Below are 22,342 nucleotides of genomic sequence, written 5' to 3'. Positions count from 1 at the left end.
CTAGTTATTTCTCATTGTAAACAAATTAACTGGTACTTCATGCACTGAAATGAATGGAAGTAATTGGCATGCTGACAGGTACATCAGTTTAGAAAGCACAAGCCCATCTCCAAAAGACTCAGGGCCCATTCTCTAAATTGAGGGTGTGGGTGAATCAGAAGTTCTACAGGCTTGTGAGAATTTACACTCTGGGTTCTAAGAGGGTCAGGGAATCATAAGCCTTACAACTGGTTTAAGGCGACTGTGGAATAGTAATGCACCAAGAATAACAAAGGGAAATGCAAACCCTTTAGGAAGGAAGGCACCTTCATAAACCTAGAGACAGTCCTGTAATGTACCGGGTCCAGCATACAAAGAAGCTCGACTCCGCATAAGGTAACAGAAACAACAGATCCACACAGGCTTCAGATACTAAAGAGATGTATATCTGTGTATGCTATACGTGTATATTCGCACACATACACATACACTTTTTATTCACTCAGAGAAAGTTTACTGGACACTTAAGAGTTTCTCAAGAGTTAATGGTGTATCAAGACGACAATGAGAATACCAATCATTAAATGCCACGAAAAAGGTAAACTTAGTGTGTTATGGGAACACCCACACTGGGTGCGTCATCCACACTGGGGGGGAGGGGGGACAGGGTGGGAAGAGGCTTCCTAGAGACGATACTGGACCTGAGTTTGGAAGTATGAGTAGAAACTAGTCGGGAGTTGGGAACTGGAAAGAGCTGGTGTGAATACTAGGTATGAGCAGTGTAGACGTTCAAGGAGAGTAAAGGAACGTCAAGGAGTCCTGCAGGACTCACACAGTGGATCTCAGACTGCTTTACGGCAGAATACCTAGGGAATCCATTCTCCTATCAAAGCTTCCCATCCTAAAGCTGCAGACTATTTGAGGAAACAGAGTTTCAATTTAAGGCCATGGTTAATTTGTTTCAGAAGCTAAAGGCAGGCAGGCCTGACAAGCTCTCTACGGATCACTGCTAAACACTGTCAGGGCATGGATTCAGCTTTTGAGGATGGATCCCTCAAAAGCTGTGGGATCAGCAGGGGTAGGACCTCAGAAGCTGTGCTGGGAGCTCCATGACCCTACTCCAAGAAAAACTTGATTAGAGCACGGGGAGAAATTTGACTTACGTTGGACCAACCAGATTCATTCTCCTAGAACTGAATTTTGAGCTGAGACACAGTCTGTACAGGACATGGGGGCTGAAGTACAAAGATGGCACTACTCAGGAGGAAGGGACCAAACGCTACTGAATAGGTCTCTCCAGCTACGCTCGCTTCCACCTTGCCCAAGACCTAGTAGATTCTATTTAAAAAAAAAAAAGAAAGAAAGAAACTTCTGTATGGGGATTTCCCTGGTGGTTCAGTGGCTAAGACTCTGTGCTACCAATGCAGGGGGCCCGAGTTCAATCCCTGGTAAGGGACTTGGATCCTACACGCTGCAACTAAGACCCAGCATAGCCAAATAAATAAACAAAAACCTTCTGCATGTTAGTTAGGACGCAAGGTTGCTTGCTCCTTGGAAGGAAAGCTATAACGAGCCCAGACAGCGTATTAAAAAGCAGAGACATCACTTTGCCAACCAAGGTCCGTATAGTCAAAGCTATGGTTTTTCCAGCAGTCATGTACGGATGTGAGTACTGGACCATAAAGAAGGCTGAGTGCCAACGAATTGATGCTTTTGAATTGTGGTGCTGGAAAAGACTCTTAAGAATCCCTTGCACTGCAAGGAAATCAAACCAATCAATCTTAAAGGAAATCAACCCTGAATATTCATTGGAAGAATTGATGCTGAAGCTCCAATAGTTTGGCCACCTCATGCGAAGAGCCAACTCATTGGTAAAGACTATGATGCTGGGAAAGACTGAAGCCAAAAGGCATCTTGCAGGGAGGGAGCCAAGGGGATAAACAGTCTGGCCTCACTTTCCTCTCTCCTCACTATCTTCTACCAGGACCTCACTGGTCAAATTCAGTGGAAAGCCCTGGGTTATACTGAAGATAGCCAGCACAAAGAGGTAAATCCCTAGCTCACATACTTCCGAAGTCTGAACATGAGCCTTAAGACTAGAACTGGCAGCTCAAATTGCCAACTCTTCCTGCTTCTCTCAGTGTGCTGACCTGCGTACAGGGTCCCAGCCTTTGCAGCATGCAGACTGCAGCAGCTGCCACTATAACCTCAGCACCAGGTGGGTCTCACTCTTCAAAGCCTGTCCCAGCTTTAGAGGAAAACCTCTGATTGGCCCCATGCAGTCACATGCCCAGCCCTGAACCAGTCCCTCTGTCTTAAGGGGCAGGATACTCATGAAGGGCCAGGTGCAAGTCACCACTGTGAATCTGAGATTTGTTAGTAAATTGTAGTCTCTTTCTTGTAAATTCCCTTTTTCCTTGGCTAGCCAGAACTGAAGTCTCTTATTTTCAATCAAAAGAACCTTAGTGCAGGCTGAAAGCAGCCACGATCCAAAGGAGGAGAAGGAGAAAGCCAGCCTCAATATAACTTCTCAGGAATATCATCCTTATTTCTGCTCAAAGTAAGAATTTTAATGATGGATATCTCCACACACCCAAAATGGATTCTGACTGTAACATAAAGTACAAAATGTGCATTATACTCTATACCCTAGATGAGAGACCCAAAATATCAACAAAAAACTGTTACTCACTACTCCTGATTTTAGGAAAAAACTACATTTTAAGAATTTATTATTTTCACACAAAAAATATTTACAAGCTTTTAAATAAGCCATAATTTCACTTATCTTTTTTGTCAAGTCTCATCACTCACCTGGAGTCGACCTTCCTCTCCATTCTCTGCTTAATCTTTTTTTGCTGAAAATTCAACCAGTGGCTTGATGCACACTTTTCAGTAAGCAGATTCTTCATGAATCAAAAATTAGTGATCTGTGCATGGAATACTAGGAAAATTAGAAAATAAGACAAGCATTAATTCTCAGAAAAAATGATGGGATATACAAGAGAGGAAGAGTTGCAACAGTCCACTTGGTTCAGCATGCGCCTTCCCAGATGGCCCAGTGGTAAAGAATCCGCCTGCCAACGCAGGAGACTTGGGTTGCATCCCTAGGTTGGGAAGATCCCCTGGAGAAGGAAATGGCAACTCACTCCAGTACTCTGGCCTGGAAAATTCCATGGACAGAGGAGCCTGTCAAGCTACAGTCCACAGAGTTGCAGAGAGTCAGATACAACTGAGCAACTGAGGGCGTGCACAGGCACATACATTTGGTTCAACAGTGAATATTTGTTATTTAACGTAAACACTATTAACAACAAATTACCACATAACCACGTTGATGGGATGAGGAAAGAAAAACTGAGCTAAGTACTTATTTCCCATGAATAATGGTTGACACAAGGTGTAAATTTAACAAATCAAAAAATATCACCTATAAGGTTATTTACTTCCAATTTACAAGTAACATGAGGAAGAACAGTTAGAAGAATGGAAACTGGAACTGCAACCTGGAGACTATTTTCTAATATAAGCTTTCAATATTAATTTTCTTTTGGCCCTGCCAGGCGGCATATGGGATCTTAGTTCCTGGGCCAGGGAGGATGGAACCTGCACCCCGGAAACTGGAAACTCAGAATCTTAACCACTGGACTGCCAGGAAAGTCCCAATACTAATTTTTTAATACACATGTTAATTTGAAAAATGCAAATCCAAGAGTAACTTAAAGAAGTTTCTACAGTATTCTGCAGCTTCTAACAATAACTGAGAAATGAGATCTTGCTAAAGAAAAGCAAGGAAATACCTAAATTTATATGCCATGTTGCAGAATAAATTTCAACTACTTCTTCCAGGAAGCCTTCCATGAGACCTCCAAGCCTTATGCTTCTATGGCACTTAGGTGGGTACCATGCCACCTAGAAAGTCTAGATTAGAGTCAAAATAGCATTCATGGAGCGGGTACTCTGTCCCAGGTACAGTATCAATACTGAGCACGTTTCATTAACTAGTTGCTTTAACACAACCACCTCAGCAGATGGTAACCATCTTCATTTTATAGATGAAGGGCCCACATCATCACTAAGTGGTACAGCTGGGGCTGGTACACAGGGACCTAACACCATTCGCTCAACAAATATTTACTATAATCCAGAGGCTAACAATAAACCTGAACTGCCTCCCATCAGATAAAAACAGCACCACGAGGCTTCCCTGGTGGTCCAGTGGTTAAGAATCGGCGTCCCAATGCAGAGGACCTGGGTTCCATCCCTGGCCAGGGAACTAAGATACCCCATGCCACCAGGCAACCATAGAAAGCTCGAGCGCTGCAACGAAGACTCAGTGCAAACAAAAATAAACAAGTAAACTAGTTTGAACTAAAAAAAAAAAAAAAAAGCACTAATCTCCCACTTGCGGGTGTTCGCCCAATTGGCCCTCGGGGCTCTGGTGTGGCCCCTAAGTTCTGCAAACTCTCCCTGTTCGCTCGGCCACACAGCAGGGAATTCGAATTCGCGCGCACCAATGAGCCCAGCACCGACGCGGCACTCGTACCCGCCCGGGTTCACCTGACGCGCGGGGAGGACGCGGGGCGAGAAGCGACGACGCCGGGCGCCGTCCTGCGCGCCCTTTCCACTCGCCTACCCTCTCCCACTTCAGCCCTGCGGGGAGGCAGCATCACCTGCACTTCCAGAGGAGGAGGAAGCGGACGCGCCCACAGAGTAGTCACCGACCTGGCTCGGAGGGACGTGCGCTCGCCTCTAGGCTCCGGCCGCAGAGGCCGAGCCTTCCCGCCTCAGACAAGTCTCGGGAGATACGGCCCCAACCCCTCGGGCCGTCGAGGCAAGTGCCCGCCACCCCCTCGCTTCCCGCGCCTCAGGACGCAAGTCTCGCGCCGGCCCCGCCCCCCGTCTCCACGGCAACACTGCGTGCGTGAGGGACGCCCCGCCCGGGACCCGGAGTTCGCGCAGCCTCAGTGCGGCAGAGGACGCGCCCACCCGCACCCGCCAACGCCACCTCTCAGCATCCGAAATGCGAGTTAGCCGTGAGGTGCGTGGAGAGACGCACCTGCCTCGGGCAGCCCCCACGGAGGCCTCGGTGCCTCTGTGGCTTGCTCGCTTCTCTCAGAGCTCAGCTTTCTACCGCTTTTGGACAGGAGCGGTGGGAGCTGTTTCACTTGCTTTACGACATCGATGTTGGTTTGAACCTGTTTTGAGTGGATTCCCGAGTTACACTTCGCGGGGCAGGCACTAGAGATGAGCGAAGCTCCTGCGTGGAGGCCGGCGGCGGGGGGGACCGAGGTCGTCCTTCAGCCACCTCCGGCCTCGCGCGTGATGGGCGGCACTGTTCCACGGTTCCCGGGGAGCAGTGAGCCGGTACCGAAGCGCGCGCGTGCGTGCAATGGGGAGATTGTCAGCGAGGACTGCGTGGGTGAGGGCACATGGTTGCCCAGCCGGGGAATTGAGATTATCCCAGGTTGATATCGTCTCTTAACCATTACTTTTAAAACGTAACTAACAAGCATTAATTATTAGTATCCCATAAACAGCCGTTAATTTTAAAATTTCGGCCCACTCATTATCTTTTTAACATGGGGATGGGAGACGTTAGGTAGGGTATTATTTTTTAATTGAAGAATAGTTTATTTACAGTGTTAATAGTGTCAGGTGTACAGAGAAATGATTCAGGTATATATTTTCAGATTCTTTTTCATTATAGGTCATTAAGGTAGGGCATTTTTGAATCCTTTCCTTCTGTGTTTTGTAAAACATTTAAAGCACCTGAGATTTCTGGTGGAGCGCGAAAAACAAAGGCTAGCATTATGAATATAAATACTTGAGACATGTTACGTTAAAAACATGAGGAAAAATAAGATGAGTGCTTTGGGATTAGAATCACAGGTAATTTGCATTTTTGCTCTATTTTCTACTTATGTCAGTTTTTGTAATTAAAAGTGTTTAAAAGGAGAAGGTCCACTTTAGCGGGACACGGGAAAATCTTTTTATCTGATGTGGCCAAGTACTTTTTAAAATAATTTAGTGACTTTCAAAAATCTTAATTAACATGGTAACTAGTATTTACTTACTGTAAAGTTACTTTTATAAGTATGAATATTTATGTAAATAATGTTTATACAAATTACAACTATCCAGGAAGATAAATCAGTAAGTATGCTTTTTAAATGGTTTACTAATATTTTTTCATATGCATTTACCACCGTTGGTTTTGACTGATTTATGAAGGAATTAAAGCCATTTCTATTTGAATTATAATAAAATAATTAGTCCTCTTGGGAAGGATTAATCAGAATAACAAGAGATAGTGCAACAGCACTTGGTGGTGTCAGACTCTTTTAAGTACTTTGCATATATAAAGTCAAAGATGTAAGGTGCCAGGAAGGGTTTGTTGCTGCTGCTGCTGCTGCTAAGTTGCTTCAGTCGTGTCCAACTCTGTGCCACCCAATGGATGGCAGCCCACCAGCCTCCCCTGTCCCTGGGATTCTCCAGGCAAGAACACTGGAGTGGGTTGCCATTTCCTTCTCCAATGCATGAAAGTGAAAAGTGAAAGTGAAGTCACTCAGTCGTGTTCGACTCTTCGTGACCCCATGGACTGCAGCCTACCAGGCTCCTCTGTCCATGGGATTTTCCAGGCAAGAATACTGGAGTGGGGTGCCACTGCCTTCTCCAGGAAGGGTTTAGGCTCTGCAAATAACTTGCTGTATGGTCTTCCAGAAGTCCCTTAATAATGCCTTTGTAATCCCCGAGTACTACAAAATCACTGCAGATGGTGACTGCAGCCATGAAATAAAAAGACACTTACTCCTTGGAAGAAAAGCTATGACCAACCTAGATAGCATATTGAAAAGCAGAGACATTACTTTGCCAACAAAGGTCCGTCTAGTCAAGGCTATGGTTTTTCCAGTGGTCATGTATGGATGTGAGAGTTGGACTGTGAAGAAAGCTGAGCGCCAAAGAATTGATGCTTTTGAACTGTGGTGTTGGAGAAGACTCTTGAGAGTCCCTTGGACTGCAAGGAGATCAACCAGTCCATCCTAAAGGAAAGCAGTCCTGAATGTTCATTGGAAGGACTGATGTTGAAGCTGAAACTCCAATACTTTGGTCACCTGATGCAGAGAGCTGACTCATTTGAAGAGACCCTGATGCTGGAAAAGATTGAGGGTGAGAGGAGAAGGGGACGACAGAGGATGAGATGGTTGGATGGCATCACCGACTCAATGGACATGCGTTTGAGTAGGCTCCAGGAGTTGGTGATGGACAGGGAGGCCTGGCATGCTGCAGTCCATGGGGTTGCAAAGAGTCGGACATGACTGAGCAACTGAACTGAATCCTTGAGTACATGATGCCACAGCTGTGAAACTGTTCAAATCCTATTTTCTTGGAACTAGGGAGTACCCTTGGAGACAGAAAAGCTGATTAGGAAAAAGCCCATTTAGAAAGGTGGAGAGCAGTGGAGATGTAATCCCAACTTTATGAGTTGAAGCTGCTCTCAAAATTTCTAGGCTTCTAATTTCCATTTGCTTTTGTGCTGTTCTTGAACTGCTCATTTCCCCAACGGACTATAAAACAAGAATGTGAACCTAAACCAAGATTTTACAAATAATCTATAAGTAGAATAAATCACTTATCTCTTTCTTACTCTCTCAAAGGGATTTCCCATACTGATGCTTGAAAATTCATTTTAGTTGTAAAGGAGGCATTTGGAATTACAAATTATCATTTCTGCCAAAGAGAATAGCATTCAAAAGCTACAGTGAAACAAAGATTTGCAAGCATCTAGCTTTACGTGCGGAGAAGACAATGGCACGCCACTCCAGTACTCTTGCCTGGAAAATCCCATGGATGGAGGAGCCTGGTAGGCTGCAGTCCATGGGGTCGCTAGGAGTCAGACACGACTGAGCGACTTCACTTTCACTTTTCACTTTCATGCATTGGAGAAGGAAATGGCAACCCACTCCAGTGTTCTTGCCTGGAGAATCCCAGGGACGGGGGAGCCTGGTGGGCTGCCGTCTATGGGGTCGCACAGAGTCGGACTAAAGCGACTTAGCAGCAGCAGCTTTACATGACAGGTGAAAGGAGCTCACAGATGGCTCTCCTTTAGTAAAAGATTGCCTTTATTCCTAGGTAATAATTGTCTCCTTTAATAAGGATAAATTAAGGCTCTGAGAGGTAAAAAGTAAATTGAACAAGATTCTACAATACATTAAAGAAGAGCCCGGGGGAGGAAGAGTACATTCTCACTAGGATAGATCAGAGGACCAGGCCTCTAGCATAATAGCTACCGTGCCTGGAGCACATTTCATATATGACTTGTAATATGCCTGCAAATTCTGTGACACTCTTCCTATATAAAGGTGTAGTCTAAGTCCTCTTCCCTTAAATACAGGCCTGGCTTAGTGACTCCTATCTAAAGACTAGAATGTGGGATGTGGGGACGTCTCTGGTTGTCCAGTGGTTACTACTTTGCCTTCCAATGCAGAGGTTAGTGGTTCAATCCCTGGTTGTGGAGCGAAGATCTCACATGCCTCTTGGCTAAAAAAAAAAAAAAAAATATATATATATATATATATATATATATATAAAAGGGAAGCAATACTGTAACAAAGTCAATGAAGCCTTTAAAAACAGTCCACATCAAAAAATCTTAAAAAAAAAAGACTGGTATGGGGCAGAACATACAATGAGTGACTTGGAAGCTAGGCTAGACAGTTTACGACTGTCTGGCCCTCTCCTACCTGGACATTTGCTCTGGGAATCTAGCCAGTAGTGTGAGGGAGCTCAGGCCACGCAAGAGACCAGGTGTTAAGTGTTAGAGCCAATAGCTTCATTGGTTCCAGCTGACAGCCACCACCAACCGTCAACCACGTTAGTGAGCCATTTGATGTTCCTAGTGCCCAACCTCGGAGAAAGCAATGGCAACCCACTCCAGTACTCTTGCCTCGAAAATCCCATGGACGGAGGAGCCTGGTAGGCTGCAGTCCATGAGGTCCCTAAGAGTTGGACACGACTGAGCGACTTCACTTTCACTTTTCACTTTCATGCATTGGAGAAAGAAATGGCAACCCACTCCAGTGTTCTTGCCTGGAGAATCCCAGGGACGGGGAGCCTGGTGGGCGGCCGTCTATGGGGTCGCAGAGAGTTGGATACGACTGAAGCGACTTAGCAGCAGCAGTAGCAGTGCCCAACCTTACAGCTGAAGCCGAAGGGAGTAGAGACCAGCTGTCCCAGCTAGAACCACCCCAAATTGCAGATTTGGTGTAAAGTAAATGTTGGTTTAAGCCACTGAATTCTGGGATTGTTTGTTAAACAGCAAAAGATAACCAGAAGAGTGTTTTTAATGTTATCTCTAATTCCCACTACAAGCCTGAAAAGTAGGTACTGCTATTTCTTTTTGATAGATGAGTAAACAGGTTCCAAAGGTAAAGTAACTATGGTTTCACACTGTGAGGGTCAGGATTTAAGAGCTTCAAAAAAAAAAAAAAAAAAAAAAGGCCTGCTCCACTTCTCCATAGTGGCTTGCGGATAGAAGACTGTAAAAAAACACATTTTACCCAATAGACAAAAATAAAAAGTTTTCATAATTGTTTTCTCTGCTAAGACTCAGGACGGGAACTCAAGAGCTCAGTCACTGCCCAGTGGGCTGATTTCACAACTGAAGCTTAAAGAAAGCAGGCTCATTGAAAGATATGTAGATTTCGCTATCCTTCCACGAGAAAAATTACGTTTCCCTCCACAGTCACGTATCATTTCACGGTCCCACGAGGCAGAAACGAGCTCGTGAAATTCCTGCAGACCAGGCTTACACGCGATCTCCGTTAAACCTTTCCTCCCAGCACGGCAGTTACTCTCATTGCTCACAGATGAGGGGAATCATATTGATATTTTTGCCTCTCTGTGGCCCTGTCTGCCGGTTCCAGCACTACGTACTAAGCGCTTGACATCTGCAATTTCATTTTCAGCCAAAAGCTCTCGCACTTCCCCTTCCCGTGCAGACTAAGGAAAGATTCAGGTTACGGGGCGGGAAAGAACATTTCAATGAATGTGTCAGTCGCCCGTAGCTCATTCAGAAGCAACCGTGGCAGTTTTAACACAGCAACGTGTAATCTCGCTTATTCCTCACACACATACATCATTTACAGTAAGAAGAGCGGAATTCAGTCAGAGCTTTGCCCAACATCACACCACCAGTTAAAAAAAAAAAAGTCGAGGTTCGAACACACTCCGGAAGGCTCCAAGCCCCCAGGTTCGCCTAACACAGAATCCCGCTGCCGAAGCCCCAGGGTTCTCCGCCTAGAACGGATCGTGCAAACGCAGCAGCCGCCGCGTTCCCAGGTTGCGGCCCCCCGATCCACTTCCCGGCCCCAGTTGTCTTCCTCGGACGGCCGCCGGGCGGTGATGGTGGGCTCCAAGCTCCGCCCGTCCCGTCCTCCCCGGCCGCCCCGCCCCGAAGCGCGCGTGGGAACGCGGCGTCCTCCCCGGGGCTGCCCGCGACGACTGCCTGCGCGCATCCGGGAGGGCTCTCCCGGCCCCCGGCCCGGTCTCCACCCGCCGCCGCCATCGCCTCCCGGCCTCCGCCTCCCCGCCGCCGGGCGCACGCAGGGGCCGGCGCCCTGGGAGCGCGCCGCCGTGTTTCCCTTTTCCGGCCGGCACCGCCGCGGACACCTCACATCCGGGCGCGCGGCGGCGAAGGCGGTGCTGGGGCCCGGGTGCGTGGAGGGAGTTATTAAGGGGGAGGGGGCCGGGGAGGAGGGGCGGAGGGCTGGGCCGCGGTTACGGCGGCTGAAGGGAGACAGCCCGGGCGGGTGGGGGGGGGCAAGAGCGAAGGCCGCGCGGAGCAGCTCTCGGGCCGGCGCGGGCGGCGGGGAGGGGAGCGGCGGCCGAGGCAACCAGTAAGGGCCGGGCGGCAGCGGCGGGGTCCGGGGCTCCGCGCGCCTGGGCCCGCGGGGAGAGAAGGGGCGCGGGCGCGCTGAGCCCCGGGGTCGCGTGCGTGAGCGCGAGCGCCGAGGCGCGCGCGGGGGGCGGGCAGGGACCGGAGGCCAGCGGGGCGGCTGGCGGGCAGCGGGCGGGCTGGCGGGGCCCGAGCCGCCGGGCCGGGGCGGACGGCGGCGGGCCTGCGCCGGCTCCAGCTTGGAGCACCGGGGCTGGGGGATTCGGCCCTCCCGCTCCCTCTGGCCCGCCTCCCCTCAGTGAGTACTGTCCCCGCCCTTCCTCCGAAGGCGGCTGCTGGGCCAGGGCCTGCGCGAGAGGCCGGGGGTTGGGGTCGCGGCCCCGGGAAGCCGAGTTTTGGATCTGAAGCCGGCGCTCGCCCCTTCCTTGGCACGGGCGCCCCTGACATGTCCACAGGTGCGGCGGGCCGGGTGAGAGGAGCTGTGGCCCCGTCCCCAGTCCCCTGCCTCCGGTAACAAGGGGCAGCTGGCGCCGTCCATTGGCAAGTGACAGGCACTTTACCACTGCTCCGCTTCCCCGATCCCAGCCCGTCTCCTACCTGCCCCCACTTCGGGAAACTTCCCCACTCCGCCGGACGGCCCTCACGAGTGGCAGCGACCAGGCTTGGTTTCTTTTTATATTAAAGCTGCTTAGAGGCTGTCCCCTGATCTGGGCACGTTCCACTTCTGCTTTCCTTACCCTGTTGATGCTTAGAGCTCTTTACTATAAGAGATATCCAAGTACCAGTGGTTTTGTTTCCAGTGGGTTCTGGTTTACAGAAAGGGTTTTTTAAAGGGAGTCCGAGATCATTTCAGTTTCTTAAACAGTGAGGACTCTTTAAAATTTATTGTTCTCGGTGACAGTTCTTGATTTCTTACAGGTGCAAAAAACTGTCAACCAAGGAGCCATGGATAGAAGTGTGGGTGAAACAGAAAATGGAGATGCTTTTCTCGACCTGAAGAAGCAACCCGCTTCCAGATCCCCCCATCGCTATACAAAAGTAGGCTTTGTTACTAATGAAATAGTGTTTCTTTATAGGTGAGGAGATAAGTAACATTGTGCAGAAACTTCATTAGTATTGTTTAAAGAGGTAGTCTCATTCTGACTATGTGGACTAAATATTAACTAGATTTAGTAAAACATTGCTTTGAACCTTTTTTCTGAAAGTACAAACACCCAGACTTTAAAATTTGCCCCTAAGTAGGCTTCCACTGAGGAGAAGGCAATGGCACCCCACTCCAGTACTCTTGCCTGGAAAATCCCATGGACGGAGGAGCCTGGAAAGCTGCAGTCCATGGGGTCGCTGAGGGTCCGACATGACTGAGCGACTTCACTTTCACTTTTCACTTTCATGCATTGGAGAAGGAAATGGCAACCCACTCCAGTGTTCTTGCCTGGAGAATCCCAGGGACCGGGGAGCCTAGTGGGCTGCTGTCTATGGGGTCGCAGGGAGTCAGACACAACTGAAGTGACTTAGCAGCAGCAGCAGGCTTCCACTGAAGGCTCAGATCCTCCCTGTGTGAATTTGTGGATCGGAATATGTTGGCACTTCCCTGGTGACTCAGTGGTACAGAATCTGCCTGCCAACGCAGGAGACCAGGTTTCGATCCCTGAGTCGGAAAGATCCCCTGGAGAAGGAAATGGCAACCCACTCCAGTAATCTTGCCTGGATAATCCCATGGACAGAGGAGCCTGGCCAGCTACCATCCATGGGCTCTCGAAGAGTCGGACAGGACTTAGCAACTAAACAACAGCAACAAATGTGTTGGCGCACACTCTGTGTAACAGCTGTGCGACTGGTGCGTTACTACTGACTTACAGGCCGTAGAGTAAGGATTCCAGCTCTGCGATGCCTCACAGACATCAGTGTCCTCTGTTGATGTTTCATTGAGAGGTGAACTCACAGGAGTACTCTTTGGTGTGCCTTCCTAGGGTAACCAGATTTTTTAATTGTTTTTACGTGCTGTTATAAAATGGATATGGACTCAAGAAAGTAAGACTTTAATCATATTTCCCTTAGCTGAAGACTTGAGGTGATTTCAATTCCTTTAGATACCTGCTTTTCCTGAGGTGGTTGGGGGAGGAATCACCTCAAGGTCATGTGTTTATTGAAGCTATTGCTTCACTGTCCTGTGGACTACTGACCATTTCTGAAGCAGTTGACAAGAGCATTGAATTCTTTCCTAGTTCCCTGAAATGTGCTTGGGACTGTTGGGGGGAGGGTTATGCCCCAGTTGGGCCTTGTATCTTACTTCCCTTGTACGAGCCCAGTCAAGGACTCGAATGTGGTTGTTGTCCCAGGCTTCCCAGGATGCTGGCTGGTTCGTGTTTTAAACTCGGGCCTTCTGTGTGCACTGATTCTGCTTCTTTTAACCAGCTTGTGTGTGCAGTGATGCTGCTACTTTTAACTAGCTAATTTTAATTCTCTAAAAATGAATATTACTCCAGTAACACTGGGTACTTTAACTACTTGATAAAATACCCAATGTTATTGGAGTAACATTCATTTTTAGCATTAAAAAAAAAAAAACTTGAGGACAAGAGTGTTTTCACTTGTTAAAGGTTTTTGGTCAGCTTCTATCTTAAGCCAGTCTGTTTTGGCATAACAGAATATGCAGCGATAGAAAGCACGTGACTTCTTCATTCAGGTTTGCTTTTCCCAAATATAGTTTGTCTCAAACCTAAGAGTGCTTGAGTAGTATTTCACAACTTAAACTCGTTACCTAAAATGTGGACAAGTGAAATCTGAATGGAGAAAGGCTTATTAAAAGAAAGGAAAGTGCTTTTATAAACTCATGTGAATTCAGGTCTCCCGGTTCTTTTTGAGTGAAAGTTCTGACTGGTGCATTATATTGTAGAATCCAGGCATAGAGGCTGTTGAATTACTTTCACACCCTGATTAGAGGGTAAGGTGTATATTTCATTTTTTAATGCATATCTATCTTTATGAATAAGTCATTTTTTAGGAAGATATTATTAATCTGTTAGTGTAGAACTTATGAATGTCTACAATGTCTACAGTAAAGATTAAGAAACTCAGTATTGCCTGTATTTGGCAGTCTAGCCTCAGAATTCTGCCTCAGTTAAATAAATGTGCCTTAAAGAAATTTTTTCGGTTCATGACCATTTAGATTCAACGGTCTCTACGCAGGTTAGTTAGAAATAGTTGTACTTTGCGGCTCATTTAAGAGTTTTTAGTTAATGACAATTACAGGGGCTTCCAGGTGGCGCTGGTGGTAAAGCATCTGCCTGCCGTTCAGAAGATGCAAGAGACATGTGTTCGATCCCTAGAGTAGGAAATGGCACCCCAGTCCAGTATTCTTGCCTGGAAAATTCCATGCACAGAGGAGCCTGGCAGGCTTTGCAGTCCATGGGGCTGCAGAGAGGTGGACAGGACTGAGCACACACACACACACAGTTTTAGGGTGGCAACTGGGTATTGTCGGGGTGTTAGGTTAGTGTTTCCATGTACATGTTTCTCAACACTCTGGTAATTTCATGTGGGATTTGAGGCAAACTAAGCCTTTTTTCTTTTGAAGGAAGTTTAAAACAGTTCTGTGTTCTGAGCACTATAGTAAATGGTCTGTTGATTCTACTCCTGGAATGATATTTGAGCCATCCTCCTCCCTATCTACTTATTGGGACCAAACTGTTGGAATAAACAAAGCATTTAGTGATGTTTCTGCCTCTCTTTAACCAACTCTTTTAATGAGACTTTTTAACCAACTCTCAGGTGGGGCCCATTCTGCTGGCCCACTGACCATGCTTTGAGTAACAAGGCTCTCATCTTCCGTGGGGAACTTGAAATGTGGTGTTGATGTTGTCAAGGGACTCAGGTGCATAGTTACTCCTCAGGGTTCAGTTACTGTCTGCTGTGCCTCTATGAATGTCTCAGGAACTCATGTAAGAGTCACACTGGGAATTTTCAGGCCTCCTCCTAAGCCTCAGTGATTATTAATTTGGATGGTTATAAGTAGACTTATTATATCACTTGCTATTTTGAGGGTTTTGAGCCCTTAATGTGTAAACCTACTGAGGTCCATTTTGCTAGATTGGCATTTTCCTAAGATCAAAAGCTATGATTTGGTAGTATTTAAATGGTGCTTTTTTTTTTTTTTTTTTTAGTGAGTGCATTATGTTTAAGGACTTTGGGAAGTTATAGAGTGGGATCCCACATCAAAAGTCATGGATTAAAAATAGTTTAGACAATGGTTCTCAAAGTGTGTTGCTTGAAGTAACGTTTAGTGAAAACTAAAAGTGTTAGCTGCTCAGTCATGTCTGACTCTTTGCCACCCCATGGACTTTAGCCTGTCAGGCTCCTCTATGGAATTCTCCAGGCAAGAATAATGGAGTGGGTAGCCATTTCCTTCTCTGGGGAATCTTCCCAACCCAGGGTTTGAACCTAGGTCTCCTGCATTGTAGGCAGATTCTCTGCCATCTGAGCCACCAGGGAAGCCATGGTTTAGTATCATCTGGTAAACTGTTAGAAATACAAAATCTCAGGCCCCATCTCATAGGCATTGAATCAAACTCTAGGGGTAGGGCCAGCCATGTCTGGCTGAATAACAAGCAATTCAGAGAATTCTGACTCAGATTCAGGTTTGAGAACCATCTGTTTAGAAAACAGGAGGTAGTGAGGCTCACGAGTGGGAAAAGCTGGGGACCCGTTAGCTGCTGCTTACCTTCTTCAGAGGCCCTTTTACCAGCTCTTGAGATGTAGTACCTGCTCTTCAGTTAGTGGTAGCATCTTTTGCCTGAAACACAGAATAGAAATGCTTGGGACTATCTCACTGTTCAGATCCTTGGTTTTTTTTTTCCTTCAGGTGAATAAACTGATTCTCTTAGATCGGAGTATTACACGCTTTGTACTATTGCTCTTTTGCTCCTGTAGCTTGCCACAGACTCCTTAATGAATGCTGTCACCTGCCAGTTGGACAGGGAATAAAAGCAGAGGACAGTTAGAATATTCAGCTTGATACTGACCAATGTTAAGCCTGCATGTTAAATCTACCACCTGAAAAATAAGTGTTGGATTATCTGAGTTTCCTGTGTGCTCTTCATTGCCTTGACTAGTTATAAACCGGCACCCTTTTGTCAGGGTAAGGATCCTTAAAGGGAAGCACACTGATCTGTGGCTGAGGGGCAGTTGGTTACGGTGCTGCAGCCACGTTGATGTCTTTGTTTTGCGTTTTGCTCTGTTTGCTTCTGTGTGCGGTGCGACAGCCGCGTTGGTGTCTTTGTTTTGCGTTTTGCTCTGTTTGCTTCTGTGTGCATGTGCGCGTTTGTCTTGCCATGCTGCATGGCTTGCAGGATATTAGTTTCCCAACCAGGGATTGAGCCTGCGCCCCAGCAGTGAAAGTGCTGACTGCCAGGGAAAATCATTAAGAAAACAGACAAGCAACTGAAGTGGACTGCTTTGAGTAATCATTCTGGCCTTCTTAGAATCAGTTGCGAGACTTGAAGTCAAGCCTTTGAGAATACTGTTTGATTTAAAGTCTAGGTTGAAATCAGTAGTCAGATAGTCAAGTCTTTACTATACCGAGATCTCGTTCAACAACTTCATGGGTGCCTCATAAATTGAGTTAATAGGTGGCATTTCAGTGAGGCACTAAGCTACAAACTTTCAAGCCAGCATAAAAATAGGGGTGCTTGTTTATATTGGGGAAGGCAGATTTATGGTACAAAAAAATCACGATACCATGTTAAAGTTTCTGCTGTCCAGAAAACCTAACTGGAAGTTCTTAGAGGGGGCTGACTGATACCACTGCAGACACTGTCTTGCTAGTGCTCTTTCCTACCTGTTCCAATTCTGAATCATCTGGAAAAAGTCAGGATTCACGGTTCCCTGCCCCCTTGGGTATCCTCTCCTTGCTTGTGGTGGGAACTTCTGGCTAGATAAGGAGCCAGTCATTTCACAATGGGAACTTGGGACATAGACATCTGTGGGCAGGGCCTTTGATTCAGGAAAGGTTCTCTGAGAGGAGCTGGCCCAGGGGAAGCCTGTGCAGGGAGCTGGCAGTTTGTTCAGGGCTCCTCGTGGTCTCAGTGGACGGAGACAAACCCAGCACTGATGACAGAGCTGCTGGGAGGGCTTGGGTGTCTTCCTTCATCCTCTGGGAGAATCAGTGGAGAGAACAGGGAGCCGCCAAAACCCGCTGCCTGGTTTGGTATCCCCACTCTGCCACTCACTTAACCTGTGTTGCCTTCAGCCATATTCTCACCTCTCTGACTCTCATCCTTGTCCTCTGTGAAATGCAGATAGAACAGTGTCTACCCCATAGGATTTTTGCAGAGAATAAATGAGAAAATGGATGTCAAGTGCTTAGAAAAGTGCCTGACACACAATAAGTGTTAGAAACAGCTTATGATATAATAAGGGTAGGGGGAAGCAGTGAAAGGTAGCTTCTTCAGATACCGACTTCAGATCCACATGCTTGCTTTCTGTACGTCACAGTAACCATTTCCATTTTAATATGAAACCATAAAGCAGTATTGCAGATATAGTGCTTCTACCCTGAAAATGATTTTTGTAAGTTTCTTTCTGTACTTATTTACCAGCTTACTTCATGTTCTACATTGCTTTTATCAGTTGTATAAACATGTTTAAAAGCCAAGGTTTATTTTTATTGTATTGGTCAGATCAACAGAAAAAGCAGGCTCTCCTATTTTTTTCCCTATTTCCATTTTCTTATCTTCACATGAATTCTTTCAATAGAAGAAAGTGTGTGCATCAAATCAGCCACCATTAGAGGCTTGGGTTGAATCCAGGTGCTGCATCCTGCAGGATGCTACAGGATCTAGTTTGAACCCTGACCTGCTTGTAAGACCTGCTCTGAATGGTGCCCCTTCAGCAAACTTCGTGAGTGGGGGATGGGGAAGTGCATCCCACACACCCTGTCGGTCATTTACCATTGCCTGGCTGTCATCTCTGGATGCCAGTACCCCTTTGCTATTTTTAAAAGCTTTCTAAGCCTTTCAGAAAAGTCATGTGACTCCTAGGTTGAGATATCAGGTCAGTCAGCAACCATTTGAGAGCCTCATGGGCGAAGCCCAAAGTTAATGGGTGTGTGGAGGGTGGGGACCAGGAGAGGAGGTCAAAGGGGAACCCAGCCCAAATGCTGTTCCAGGGACATCTGCCCTCTTCAGAAAGAGCAGGCACACAGGTGAGGTACTGAGTCATTTCCAGGGTGCTTAGACAACTAACAGTGAAATAGAAATGTAAAGGGTAATCATAAAAAAATCGGGCTTTGGGGACTTCCCTGGCAGTCCAGAGGTTGAAACCCCTCATCCCAAAGCCAGGGGCACGGATTTGATCCCTGGTTGGGAAAATAGGATCCCTGATGCTGCAGGGCACAGCCCCTGCCCCCCCCAAAAAAAGCCTGGCCGTCTTACTCGTAGGAATTAAACTCAGCTCACAGAAGTAAAGAACACCTCTCTAAGTGACTTGTGTGAAAGTCTATGTCAGATGGTCAACAGAATGCATAGGATTTCTGCAGAAACTGTGTAAGGCTTTAACTATTGCTTTGGGTTTCTGTCATTTGATTTCTACTTTAATTCTGATCACTGAAAGCGGTGTCCATGTTAGTAGTTCCCAGATAGATTGTTTGGGAAAGCTTGACACGTTTTCTTTAAGGAAGGCTGCTAAACCTAAGAAAATACGTTTACACTTCTGTGGGCGTGGGACTCTTAGCGAATTAGCAGCGTATTCTTGCCCAGTCAGGTTTTAGTCACTTATGCAAAAAAGCAAGGTCTAAAAAAAAAAAAAAAAGCAAGGTCTCAGATAATAACTCTTCTCTTGACCAGATGATCGTTTCAGTAAATCTGTCCACGATGCAAGTTTCTGTAGGTTATCAGAACTCTACAAAAGGGTAATCTCCCATCCCCTCCTGAAGTACTCATAGCGAAGGAACATACTCAGTTCAAAATGAGCACTCTGAAGTATTCTGCTTTTCGCCAAACTTGAAGGTTTTCTTTGAAAGTATCCCAAAGAGATTCCTTTCCAGGAATAATTGCTGTTAAGAACTCCTGAGATGGCGAGTTCAAGAAGACGTCTCTTGAGAGATTGGAGAGCAGTGGGGCCAGGGACAACAGTCATCTGCCTGTGCTAGCCACTAAGCCTGGCACACAGGAAGTGTTCTGTGGACAGTTATGAAAGAGCAGATTTTGTGTTGACTTAGCTAATGGCTTCTCTCCTCCCCACTTACGTGGGGGATCCTCTCAGGATGGAAAACCATCTTAAGCAACCTGAGACATTGCTGAAGGTTAACAGGTTTAGCTCTCTAAACCCCATGAGGATCTCATTTTTCCCCAAATGTTGGGGTAGACGTTGGGCCACATTTTGAGAAACGTGATTGGTTTAAAGTGCTACTTCTTAACCTCTTAGGGTCCAGTGGAGGTCTTTGGATCGCCATTGGAGATGAACACTTATTGCAGAAATTGTACAAATTTGTTTATATGCGGTTTCCTTGATGCTGTGAAACTGGTTTTAGAAGGCCTACTCTCAAGAACAGTGTATAGTTTGACCTAGATGTTTAAAGATGTTATTTCCAGCAATTATTACAATCCAAGAATTGTTTTGTTTTCCCAGTTCTTGGCCTGTTAATAAAGTAAATGACTCTTTATCCTCTGTAGACAGGTGGACTGTGTTTTGGCCATTGCATTTGGTCAGAGGCATACCCTGGCACGGATGGTGCTGCTGGCATGGTTGGTGCCCACGTGCACCAACCTTCGTGCCCGTAACTCCGTGCATGTAACTCCCCTCCGTGCTCTTACATGCCTGTCAAGTTTGTGCAGTCCCTTGAGCGTTCACACCTAGTACATGCCAAGCATATAGTCAACAGAGAAAACTGGACTAATACGGGAGAGAAACATAAAACATTTGTACCAATCTGAGCCTCTTTTCTGTATCTGAGAGTCGTTTGTGTTTATTAATCTGTAATTAGAGTGATAAATCTGTAAAAAGAGAGAGTAAAACATTAACTTTTGGTAACTGAACCTCTTAGTTTGCTTAAAATTTTTTTGTTCTTGAGATAGAATTCACATACATAAAATTACCCCTTTTAAAATGTACCATTTAGGGACTTTCCTCGTGGTCCAGTGGTTAAGACTCTGAGCTCCCGATGGAGGGAGCATGGGTTTGATCCCTGGTTGGGGAACTAAGATCCCACATGCGGTGTGTCCAATAAACATTAAAAAAATATATATACCATTTAGTGGTTTTTAGTAAATTCAAAAAGTTGTACAGCCATCACTACTATCTAATTTGAGATTGTTTTCGTCTCCACAAACACAAACTCTACCCACTAGCAGTCACCCCACAAAGTTCCCTTCCCCCAGCACCTGGCAGCCATCAACCTACTTTCCCACGCTATGGATATGCCCAGTTTGAATGTTGCGTGTAGAGAGAATCCCACAGTATGTGGCCTCTTGTGTCTGACTTCTTTCACTTAACGTAGTGTTTTCAAGGCTTATATTGCATCAGAACTTATTCTGTATTATTGCTAACTATTGCGTTGTATAGGTTTATAATTTTTCAGTTCTCTTTGGTATGTAACTAGTGGGGGAATTGCTAGGTCATGTGTTTAACTTTTTGAGGAACTGCCACCATTTTCCACAATAGCTGCACAATTTTCCATTCCCATCAGCAATGATAGAAGTTTCCAGTTTCTCTACATCCTTGTCAATACTATTTTCTTTTCTTTTTTTTTTAAACAGTCGTCCTGGTAGACATGAAATGGTATCTCATTTCAGCAAACAGCGATAGTAATAATAGAGAACACCTATCACTTGGGCTCCCTGTTGTTTGGAGTTAAAACATTTCAAAGCCACACTGTTTAGGAACTTTGTGTATTGAGAATATACCTATTTAAGGATGAAGTACATTGCCCTTGGTTTAATAGTATCCTGGGGTTCTTACTTTAATATTGGATTTGTGAATGGTGAAGTGAGGGGTGTGTACTCATCTTTGGGCTGCTTCAAGTAGCAGAAAATTGCAGTGTTTTTTTCCTGTGGTATATGTATAAGTATTTCCTATATTGCAAGGTCCTTCCTGTTTTTACTGGAAAATGTTTTAAGCCCTCCTGTTCTTAGGATGTCTTCTGTCATCATAACTACTGTGGGTCATCCACCCCGCCCCTCCCTCACCACCAGGCTGTGTCACTCCTACCTTCCTGACGTCGTTCACCACGCAGATCCCACTGGACTCCACTCGCTACTGCCAGTTTGCAGTGGTATGTCAGTGCTTTGACAGTTTTTTTCAGAATTTTTAGTAGCCTCTAGACATTTTCTTATATTTGGGATTCTGTGCATCTCAACATTCCCAATTTTTCTAGGTATTTCTACCCAATTAATAAGACACAATTCATAAGTGAATCATAAATAAATGTAAATGCCTGATTGATATCGTGGTATTAAAAGTAAAATGTCTTCTGCTTCTCAGGCATTTTGCTATCATGGAGAAAACATCTAGGTACCTCAGGTGTATGACGACACTGAGTGATTTCATGGCATGCTTCTATGCAGTGATGCCTAAAGGCTAAGAGAGTAACTCTGCCCCTTCATATTCTCCCCAAGACAGGGGAAGCGGTGATCAGACAAGCAGCAAGTGTTCTGTTGTGAGGCCTGTGACAAGGGTGTTGGAGGGGCCCTGGCACAGTGGTATGTGCTTTTTTGCAAAGCAGTTGTAGCATTTTACTGGTACTGAAGGTTTGGGAATCGCTATTTTTAGTTTACTTGAAGATGTTTATATAAAAAGGCGGCAATGGTTCTGTGTATATGCATCTATATGAGCAGGTGCGTGTGTGTGTAACATCAGTTCAGTTGCTCAGTCGTGTCCGACTCTTTGCAACCTCGTGGACTGTAGCACACCAGGCTTCCCTGTCCATCATCAACTCCTGGAGCTTGCTCAAACTCATGTCAATAAAGTTGGTGATGCCATCCAACCATCTCATCCTCTGTCATCCCCTTCTCCTCCCGCTTTCAATCTTTCCCAGCATCAGGGTCTTTTCAAATGAGCCAGTTCTTCGCATCAGGTGGCCAAAGTATTGGAGTTTCAGCTTCCGCATCAGTCCTTCCACTGAATATTCAGGACTGATTTCCTTTAAGATGGACTGGTTGGATTTTCTTGCCATCCAAGGGACTCTCAAGAGTCTTCAACACCACAGTGCATCAGTTCTTTGGCACTCAGCTTTATTTATGGTCCATCTGTCACATCCATACATGACTACTGCAAAAACCATAACTTTGACTGGATGGACCTTTGTTGGCAAAGCAATGTCTCTGCTTTTTAATATGCTGTCTAGGTTGGTCATAGCTTTTCTTCCAAGGAGCAAGCGTCTTTTAATTTCATGGCTGCAGTCACCATCTGCAGTGATTTTGAAGCCCAAGAAAATAAAGTCTGTCACTGTTTCCATTGTTTCCTCATCTGTTT

At 46.0% G+C, this 22,342-nt stretch overlaps 2 protein-coding genes across 9 annotated transcripts in view; one reads left to right on the top strand and one right to left on the bottom strand.

Moving 5' to 3' along the window:
- Window positions 1-4,862, bottom strand: part of SFI1 (SFI1 centrin binding protein) — an 87,959-nt gene extending 83,097 nt beyond the window's left edge. The window contains exons 1-2 of the mRNA XM_059876212.1: window positions 4,705-4,862; window positions 2,794-2,923 (exon numbers count right to left, since the gene is read on the bottom strand). Of these exons, the coding sequence (XP_059732195.1) occupies window positions 2,794-2,891 (98 nt within the window). The 5' untranslated portion in view covers window positions 2,892-2,923; window positions 4,705-4,862. The remainder of the gene's footprint in view (window positions 1-2,793; window positions 2,924-4,704) is intronic.
- A 5,763-nt stretch (window positions 4,863-10,625) lies between these two features.
- The window catches only part of EIF4ENIF1 (eukaryotic translation initiation factor 4E nuclear import factor 1), a 39,445-nt gene continuing 27,728 nt past the window's right edge, over window positions 10,626-22,342 (top strand). For 4 of the 8 annotated variants that reach the window (XM_010814190.4, XM_010814189.4, XM_002694630.7 and 1 more), the window contains exons 1-2: window positions 10,803-10,877; window positions 11,795-11,914. In XM_010814190.4, the coding sequence (XP_010812492.1) occupies window positions 11,822-11,914 (93 nt within the window). In that variant the 5' untranslated portion in view covers window positions 10,803-10,877; window positions 11,795-11,821. Of the gene's footprint in view, window positions 10,695-10,802; window positions 11,175-11,207; window positions 11,332-11,794; window positions 11,915-22,342 lie in introns of those variants that run through there. The other 4 variants (XM_015475598.3, XM_024977832.2, XM_005218186.5 and 1 more) reach the window with 4 other exon arrangements.

The sequence above is a fragment of the Bos taurus genome, chromosome 17 (genome assembly GCF_002263795.3).
Source record: "Bos taurus isolate L1 Dominette 01449 registration number 42190680 breed Hereford chromosome 17, ARS-UCD2.0, whole genome shotgun sequence".
In the NCBI taxonomy this organism is placed as follows: Eukaryota; Metazoa; Chordata; class Mammalia; order Artiodactyla; family Bovidae; genus Bos; species Bos taurus.
This window is presented reverse-complemented; position numbering and strand designations above follow the sequence as displayed.